The sequence below is a fragment of the Phodopus roborovskii genome, unplaced genomic scaffold, assembly GCF_943737965.1.
Source record: "Phodopus roborovskii unplaced genomic scaffold, PHOROB, whole genome shotgun sequence".
Taxonomy (NCBI): domain Eukaryota; kingdom Metazoa; phylum Chordata; class Mammalia; order Rodentia; family Cricetidae; genus Phodopus; species Phodopus roborovskii.
This window is the reverse complement of record NW_026126558.1, coordinates 24,001,834-24,011,010: the sequence shown is the minus strand read 5'-3', so window position 1 is coordinate 24,011,010 and position 9,177 is coordinate 24,001,834. Positions and strand designations below refer to the sequence as shown.

At 43.4% G+C, this 9,177-nt stretch overlaps 1 protein-coding gene across 1 annotated transcript; it reads left to right on the top strand.

Annotated features, from left to right (window-relative positions):
- Positions 1-251: 251 nt before the first annotated feature.
- On the top strand, positions 252-7,624 carry LOC127234568 (liver carboxylesterase). Its single transcript, XM_051201559.1, has 12 exons — positions 252-474; positions 1,007-1,211; positions 2,487-2,625; positions 3,209-3,342; positions 3,424-3,682; positions 4,840-4,938; positions 5,216-5,356; positions 5,474-5,554; positions 5,781-5,925; positions 6,392-6,535; positions 6,933-7,005; positions 7,438-7,624. Exons 1-12 carry the CDS (start codon positions 399-401, stop codon positions 7,622-7,624), a joined length of 1,683 nt encoding a protein of 560 aa, XP_051057516.1. The 5' UTR covers positions 252-398.
- The last annotated feature ends 1,553 nt before the right edge of the window (positions 7,625-9,177 follow it).

Here is a 9,177-nt window from a genome sequence, read left to right as displayed (position 1 = left end):
AGCCCCATGGCTTCTGCTGTGAGGCTTTTTTTCTCCCCTATCTTCACTCCAGTCTCCAAGGTGTGTTTGTGAGTAAAAAGTCCAGGGATCTAAGTGACTCCATGTTCAAGGACAGGGACCCTGGCATTCCAAAAGGACTTCAGAAGCCATGCTGGGTCTACCTAAGAGACCAGGAAAGGGGCAGAAACCGCAGAGGTGTATCTTTCCTGCCTACTGACTATTGGCTCTCTGCCTTATCACTTCTCCTGCAATAGGAACTTTGCCCAACTCAACTGAATTTCCACACCTACATCCAGAAAGGTACAAATTGCTGCCTGAGAAAGGCCTGCCTGTTCTGTTTCCTGTTATTGTGAGACTGTCATCTTGTAGCAGCACAAACTTAGGCCTGGGAGTCAACCATGACACTCGGTAGACTTCATGGCTGGCTGTGTGCTGTGTCCTGTGGGCTCCTGCTTCTCCTCCTCCATGTGCATGGTGAGACTCCGTGAGCAGAGTGGACCAGGGTCAGAGCTGCCCAGTTCTGCTGTCAGAGGCTGAGCTTGTGGGAGGGAAGGCACTAGGAATGGAGGAGCTGGTAGAGATGACAAATAAGAGTTAGGGATTTGGGTACTACTTAGTGCCCTCACCAAAGCCCACAGGATGGGCTATGTGACACATGTAGTGTCAGATATATATATAAAGTTAGTATGTACTGAGGAGCCAGCAGGGACAGAGGATCAGGAGGGATATGTCTCTCCTCAGTGTGTGGTTGTGATAGAGCTCCTAGTGTATGTGGATAATGATGATAATTCTTTCACAATGCCAAGCTTCTAAGAGCCTGTTATCTTGTTGACTAGAGCAGTGCCCTGTCAATTTTGAAGAGGGATGATGGACAACGTTCTTGGTCCTAGGTAATCCAGAAGGCCTCATCTCCACATCCCACAGCAGAACTTAGAGGATACATGTGCCATGCTGACAATGAGATAGGAATTCTAAAGTGTGGCTAATGGCATCTCTCCACCTACAGGACAGGACTCTGCCAGCCCCATCAGGAGCACACAAACAGGGCAGGTGAGAGGAAGCCTTGTCCACGTGAAAGATGGTGAACTCAGTGTCTATACTTTCTTGGGAATTCCCTTTGCCAAGCCACCTGTAGGACCACTGCGCTTTGCACCACCTGAGCCCCCTGAGCCATGGGGTGGTGTGAGAGATGGGACCTCTCACCCAGCCATGTAAGTTCTGGGGCCCAGGGCACATCAGGCCTGAGGTCTTGGCCATAAATGCAGTTTTTCCTCCATTTCAGTTCTATAGAAGCTTTCTGTCTGTGCTAAGGGCAATCTCCCATGCAGTTTTTCAGTGAATATGCTCAAGAGAAGATTAGAACTGTTGTGTCAGGCTCCTTGGTGAGAGCTTGACACCTGTAGAGAGTTAGCTCCAGGTACTGCAGTGAGGGACAGTAACTAAAATGATCACTGGGACCATCCATTGACCAGGTGTCTTTGACTCAGGAACAGGTACACATGCTTTCCACTGGAGGCTATGTGGAAGAAGGAGGTACTTTGAGAGTCTGGGACTGAGATGAAGAATATGTCACTACACTATTGTTCTGTCTATTCATTCTTGTAGTTCCTGTGTGAACATAAATCCCCAGTACTAAAGTATCTTAGCTTGATTTCTGTTGCTGTGCTAGAGGACTCTGACAAAAGCAATGTAGTGAAGAAAGATTTTACTATTGTTCACAATTCCTGGTTATCATCACAGGGGCAGAAGTTTAAGCAGCTGATCACATCACATCCATAACCAGGCACAGAGCCTATGGGTCACATGCGTGCCTGCTAATGCTCACATAGTCTCTCCATTCTCACACAATTCAGAAGATTTTCCTAGGGAATGGTGCCTCCTACAATAGGCAGGTATTCATATCTCAATGAACATAATCAAGATAATTTTCCACAGGCATGCCCAGAGGCCAATAGGATCTATACCAGTGGCTCTCAATTTGTGGCTTGCTATCCCCACAGGGGCTGAATATCGAATATCCTGCATATCATATATTTATATTAGTATTCATAATAGTAGTAAAATTGAAGTTAAGAAGTAACAACAAAATAATTTTGTGACTGTGGGTCTCCACAACATGAGGAACTGTATTAAAGTATCAAGGCTTAGGAAATATGAGAATTACTGATTTACACAATTCCTCATTAAGATTCATTACCTAGGTGATTCAACTGTGTCAGTCAACAGTCAAAACTAACCATCTCATCAGCATTTAAATAGTACAGAAGTGATGATGGTCAGGACAGGAAGACACTCTCCCTACTAGCTCTAAGGATATTATTATCCAACCAGAGCCCTCCCTAAAGTCCTGCTCCACTCTTATTTCTACAGACCTGGTGTACTTTACTTTGGTATGAAGGAACTTCAGAAAAGGGTCAAAATTTATCAGGGAACATGGAAAGTAGTATCACCACATATCTTGGACTAATGTCTTCCATTTTTCTCAGGTGTCTGCAGACTGATATGATGATGTCTCAGGTTTCAAAGGAGAGGAAGATGATTGTGCCTACCATCTCTATGTCTGAGGACTGCCTGTATCTCAACATCTACACACCAGCTCATGCCCATGAAGGTTCTAACTTACCTGTGAGTGTCAGACTGTGGACAGATGTGGAAGATGTTTCTTCCTCTGGAAGATTAGAAGGGAGAAAGTAATTCTGAGATCCACTGTAGTTTAGACTCTGATTAGTATTCTTACCTTTTTGGGTTCAAGAAAGTCATCTCAGCCATGGTGAGATGCTTAAACCTGGGTGTGTAGCTCAGCACACTGGAGGTCTAAGAGGTGAGAGACTCTAGGTCTTTGGTTAAAACATATTGCAAATTGACATCACCAAAATTTCTAGCCGCAGATTATCTGTTGTGCCAATCGGATCTGATGTCCTTTCTGAACTACAATCAGTACAGACATTCATGGAGACACTCCTATTTGATCTACTTTGATGAGCCTGAGAGTGATGATCTAGAGACACTAAACTATGCTGAGATATTCTGTTGGGGAAGTGGGGATGAATATATGCTTATATCTCTAGAGTACCCCATCTGTGGACCATATCCTAAAGTCCTTAGATCTGTGTGTATGTTGGCCTGCACAGAGAAAAAGCAGCTGGTAATCTAGTAGCAAACCCAGTTGAGCTAGGGCTGGGTATGGCAACTGTGTTGATTTTTTCAGGTGATGGTATGGATCCATGGTGGTGGACTTGTTATTGGAATGGCTTCCATGAATGATGGTTCCATACTGGCAGCTACTGAAGATATAGTAATTGTCTCTATCCAGTATCGCTTGGGTATCCTTGGCTTCTTCAGGTAAGCCTGGGACTGGGGTGTGTAATGTGGTTTGAGTGTAATATGGACAGACCTGTCATTCTTGTTGCTGATACTTCACAGCACTGGAGACAAGAATGCCAGAGGAAACTGGGGCTACCTGGACCAAGTGGCTGCCCTACACTGGGTCCAGCAGAATATCGCCTACTTTGGAGGCAACCCTGGCCGGGTCACTATTTTTGGTGCATCAGCAGGAGGCACAAGTGTGTCTTCACTTGTTGTGTCCCCCATGTCCAAAGGACTCTTCCATGGAGCCATTATGCAGAGTGGAGTGTCCCTGCTACCTGATCTTATCTCTGACACAGCTGACAAGGTCTACACAGTGAGTATCCTCATTCAATACCATCCCCTACTTTGCTGCTTCAGTCTTTGACTATGGTTAACATGTTAAGTAGGGGAAAGCAATGAGAAAGTGCTTCTTTCCAGTAGTTTATGAGAGGCATAAAATTGAGAATCTATTCACCTCTGCTTTATGTGTGCTGAGTATATTATATGACAGCAAAGCTGTTCCCCTGGATTCTGCTATTGGCAAACTGGTACACATGGTTTACTGGTTTGCTTCTTATTGCTGTGATAAAGACCATGGACAAAAGCTACTTGTGGAGAAAAGGGTTTACTTCAGCTTACAGTTTGTAGTACATCTTAAAGGGAAGTCAGGGCAGGCACTCAGGCAGTTCCATGGAGGTCAGAACTGAAGCCTAGCCCAGGGAGGAACACTGCTCACTAGCTTGTTTCCCATAGCTTCCTCAGTTTGTTTTTTTTTTTTTTATACAGCCCAGGACACCTGCACATGGGTGGTACTGTTCATAGTGGGATGGGCCCTTCTGCATCAGTCATTTATCAGTAAAATGCCTGGACACACCTATGAGCTAACCTGATAGAGGCATATTCTCATTTTAAGTTCCTCTTTAGAGATTACCCTGTTTTGTGTCAACCAGATGAATAAATATCTAACCAGGATACATGGACTGAGGGAAAGGAAAGTGGTAAAAATACTCATTTTCCAAGTGTGAGGCCCCAAGTTCAAATTCCCAGAACACACATAGGACTAGAGGTGATACTATGTGTCAGTAAACCCAGTGTGCCTATGAACATATGGGAAACAAAGACTATGAATCCCTGGAAGATTAAAGTCCAGCTAAGCAGATGACAAATGCAAACATTGGGTAAGGTGACAAGTGACACCCAAGAATGTTCTCTGTCCTTCATAGGCAAAATATGACACACCATACCTATTGTCATACATGAACACCACACACACAAACAAACAGAACAATGAAGCATTTATGCAGGCAGAAATGGTCCCTGTCCCAGCTGCTATCTTTGGGCAACTGAAAATGTGAACAATCCTACTTAAGTCCTTTCATACACAACAAAGAGTGGGATGTGGTATTTAGAGGCAAAGACATCTACTTGGAATCAAGGAAACTCTTCTCTATGGTAGGAGGGATGAACAAACCAATGCTATTCCATTTACAGATAGTGGCCAACCTATCTGGATGTGAGGCCAAAGATTCAGAGGCCCTGGTACACTGCCTACGAAAGAAGACTGAAGCACAGATTCTGGCTATCAACCAGGTTGGAAAAATGGTGTGGTTTGGAGGACCTGGTTACCAGCATGTGGGATTGCCAGTACTTACTACTCAAACCAGTTAACTTGTCTCCATGGTTAGGTGTCCTTTTAGTACCAAATGCATCAATAACAAATAGGCTAATTTTGATGTTCAGTTTTTTTTTTCCTGAAGTTAACTTCTGTCTTATCCTGAGATGAGATAGGAAATGAAGAACTAGTGTGTGTATTCAGTGGGCATCAGTTTATGACTGATCTTCAGTACTGATCCTTAATGACCCATAGGTCTTCACTATGATCCCTGCCGTGGTGGATGGGACGTTCCTACCTAGGCACCCTAGAGAGCTGTTGGCCTCTGTGGATTTTCACCCTGTCCCCAGCATCATTGGTGTTGACAGTGACGAGTATGGCTGGGGAATTCCCTTGGTAAGGTCTCCTTATAAATCCCTGGGAATCTAAACCCAAAAGGTGGGTGATAGGAACACAAACACTTTGATCTAGATCCAACCTATCCTATACTTAAGACTCTCCTCTACTTCCTAGTACATGGGCCTTGATCATATCATAAAGAACATAACCAGAGAGAACCTGCCAGCTTTTCTGAAGAGCAGAGCAGCACACATGGTGAGAGACCTTGGCTCCTGTCCTGATAGAAGGGGTTTCCATATATTCTCCTCAGATGCCACATCCAGAAATGAAGGCTAGTGTATGTGTGTGTTTCTGTGTGGGTTTAACTAAAGCTTGTACCTTTATGCCTATACCCTGTTTCATCCCAGGCCACATTCCTTATTAGAAGGCTGCTGTCTAAGGGCCTGGCCTACACCACTCTTCCTGATTCCTCCTGGTATAGATGCTGCCTCCTGAGTGTAGTGACCTGCTAATGGATGAGTACATGGGGGACGTTGAGGACCCACAGACCCTCCAAGCACAGTTCAGAGAGTTGATGGAGGACTTCATGTTTGTGATCCCTGCACTCCAAGTAGCACATTTTCAGCGTGAGTACATCTGTAACAAGATTAAGGATGTGGGGATCTCAGAGATGTGGATCCCAGATGAGCTCTGTAGTCTCCAGGCCTGACACATGTCTTGATCCTGTCTCTGATACCAGACATCTGAAGACACTTACCTCAGTAAGTCCTCATGTCTAGTGTAAAAGAATGTCATCTTATCTAGATCTAGAGGATGAAGTATGTTATTTACACTTGGGTAATGTCAATATTACTCAACTGAGAATGCCAGGGTCATTGTAAAAACAAAAAACAAACTAAAAAAAAAAACAAACCAAAACAACAACAACAAAAACCAAAACAAAACAGGTTTCCAATGATCCAGTCTGGAGATCACCACTGAACTGTAATTCCAGATAACTTTAGAGTTTTTTTTTTTTTTTATTGTCACCAAGGTTAGGCGGGAAAGTTCCATGTGAAAAATAAGCATGTCAATATGTGTTCTCACTCCCAGGTTCCCATGCTCCTGTCTACTTCTATGAGTTCCAGCACCAGCCCAGCTTCATCAAGCATAAGCATGTCAGGCCATCCCATGTTAGGGCTGACCATGGTGATCATGCTGGCTTTGTTTTTGGCTCTGACTTCTGGGGCTTAAAACGTGAGTCTTCCTTGTTTCTCTTGAGCTGAATGGAGCCCCTGATGGATTCCTGAGGGATTACTGAACTTTTAGGATAGCTCTGGGATAGAATGGTATCACATATTCACCATTTTTGAGCTAAAACAAAGTAAAATAAACAAAACAAAATTGTGACAGGATTAGAATATAAACATACCTCTTCTAGCTCGTGCTAGAAGGAATGAGAACACACTGGGGTAGGCATGAACCTGAGGGAATTCAAATAGAGGCTTGGATGGATGCTGGGTTCGATTGTCGAGGGAAGAGAGTATAAACAAGGCTGAGCTTTCAGGTTCAGGTTATGGTTGCTTTAGTTTAGCATGAGTTGCACCTGCCCGAGGTGGCTAGGACTTGAACCCTTGAATCCTTCTGTCTGCAGTTGACTTCACTGAGGAGGAGAAGCTTCTGAACAAGAGGATGATGAAGTACTGGGCCAACTTTGCAAGACATGGGTAGGAACATGCCCCTCCCTCAACCTCCTATGGTTTTGTCTCCAGTCAGGGCTCCCATGTGAGTGTGCCTCATTAGCATGCACGGGTCCTTAATTATATCAGAGTTTTCTCCAACCCAAGGCACATTTAGGCAGATACCTTCTAGCTTTCAGTTACTGTTCCATGTATAGAGACCTGTTGGCTGAGATCAGTATAGTACTACTATTCTTTAGATTTTTTTTTCCTTCTGAGAGGGAGACACAAAACTAGACAACTTCCCTTGCTTCATATTAAGCAGACACTAGTGAGTGACACTTGTATTCTATATCAGTAGATCAGTCCTTCTGTATCCTTTGGACCTTGGCCTACTCATCTATTTATCTGACACAAATCAAGGGATCATGTCTTGGGTTAGGTTGACCTCACCCTTCTCTGTTGGTGGCAAATCCACAGGAACCCCAACAGCGATGGTCTACCCTACTGGCCTGAGTTGGTCCATGATGAGCAGTACCTGAAGCTGGACATTCAGCCTGCTGTGGGCCGAGCCCTGAAGGCTAGAAAGCTGCAGTTTTGGACAAAGATTCTGCCACAGAAGATCCAGGAGATAAAGAGGGCCCAGGACAAGCATGTAGAGCTTTAGTGATCTGTGACAGGAAATATGCACAGGATAGAGGGCAGATGGTATAATCCTGAGGTTACAAAGTCCATTTATTTATTTTTATTCACTCTCACTCCAACATTTGCATTAATATTTCTAACCTCGGCATTTGCCCTTTCATTCATGTATGACAAACCTTCTATATGGTACTAATCCTTCTGGACATATTTTATTAGATTCAATAAATGGTTCCTCAACCATATGGATGTGTGTTCTCTTCTTTAACATTTCACAATTTTAGACTCTCTCCCTTACTTCCTTCCTTCCTCCCCCTCCCTTCCTTTTATTCTTTCTTCCTTCCATCCTTTCTTCCTCGCATCATCTTCTCCCCATCCTCTCTCTCCTCTTTTCCAAGCCTCAGACCCTCTTCAAATGAAGCAGAAGCTTCAGGCACTGTTGACTACTGGAAATCCTATGTCCTCTCTCAGCAAGTTTAGGTTTTCTCATATTTCTAAGTTTCCAATAGAAAACCTGATTTCCCCAAGCTGCATTGCCTTCATAAATTCACAATACTGTTCCCAGTAGATAAAATATTACAAATTGGATTCTTGATGTCTGTGGCCTCAGATGTTTGAAGGCTGAGACTGGAGGATTACATAAGCCCAGGGTAAGATAGTAAAACCCACAGTTCAGAAACAAAACAAAAGCTATAACCTCAGTAACTTACAAGCAGTAACAAATGTACAGTTTTGTAGAAAGAGAAATCCTTGTTCAAGACACCCACAGGTTTGCTGTGTGGTGAGTTACGGGTCTCTGGCTAGAGGCCTCAAGAATTACATCTTGTGCCCTTTCCTAGTAGAAGGTATAAACAATGGCAGTCCAAGGACAACATCAAATCCCTGCAGACTTGAACTGTGGCAGGGAAGATTTTTCTGTTAGTGAGACTGACCATGCACGTGGTTTCCATTCCGTATGTAGAACATTTATTGATGTTCCTACTGCTAGTTTGTCTCTGCCTTACAGTCCTCTACACACACACACAACTTCCAACAGCAAGTTAGAATATGTTTTAGACCTTTAATAACTACCTCAATTTTAGTAGCTTGAGTGTATATTGTTTTTATGAGGCTAGAAATTTATCTTAGGGCTTGTGCATGTTAGGCAAGTGCTCTACTGGTGAACTATACCCTGATTCTACTGTGGATTTTAAATACAATTAATCTCTTTTAGATGTATGGTTTAGTGAGTCTGAGAAAATTATCAAGGCATGCAACTTCCACCACATCAGATTTAAAATGATGCCCCTCACCACACCCAACACTTTCATCAGACCCTTTTGGTATTATTCACTATCTTTAGCTTGGTTTCAAAGTAGCCATGTCATTACTTTATTGCTGTATTGGGGTTTGTCTCAAATCGAATATAAATATAACGTTTTGTGAATGTATGTTACTTGGAATGTTTTTGCTTCCTTTCTTTGTGGAATGTCATCCAAATGTGCGTACAACACTTTTTATCTACTTATCCAATCGATGCACAAATGTTTTCCTTGCTTAGTTGCTCTTCTTTTGGGGGAAGAGGTCTCTATGTAGCCC

Excerpts from the sequence above, each read along its gene's own strand:
- LOC127234568 (XM_051201559.1), top strand. The coding sequence starts at position 399 with ATGACACTCGGTAGACTTCATGGCTGGCTGTGTGCTGTGTCCTGTGGG. Across the intron at positions 475-1,006 it reads TCTCCTCCTCCATGTGCATG|GACAGGACTCTGCCAGCCCC; the intron begins GTGAGACTCCGT and ends CTCCACCTACAG. Across the intron at positions 5,357-5,473 it reads ATGGCTGGGGAATTCCCTTG|TACATGGGCCTTGATCATAT; the intron begins GTAAGGTCTCCT and ends TCTACTTCCTAG.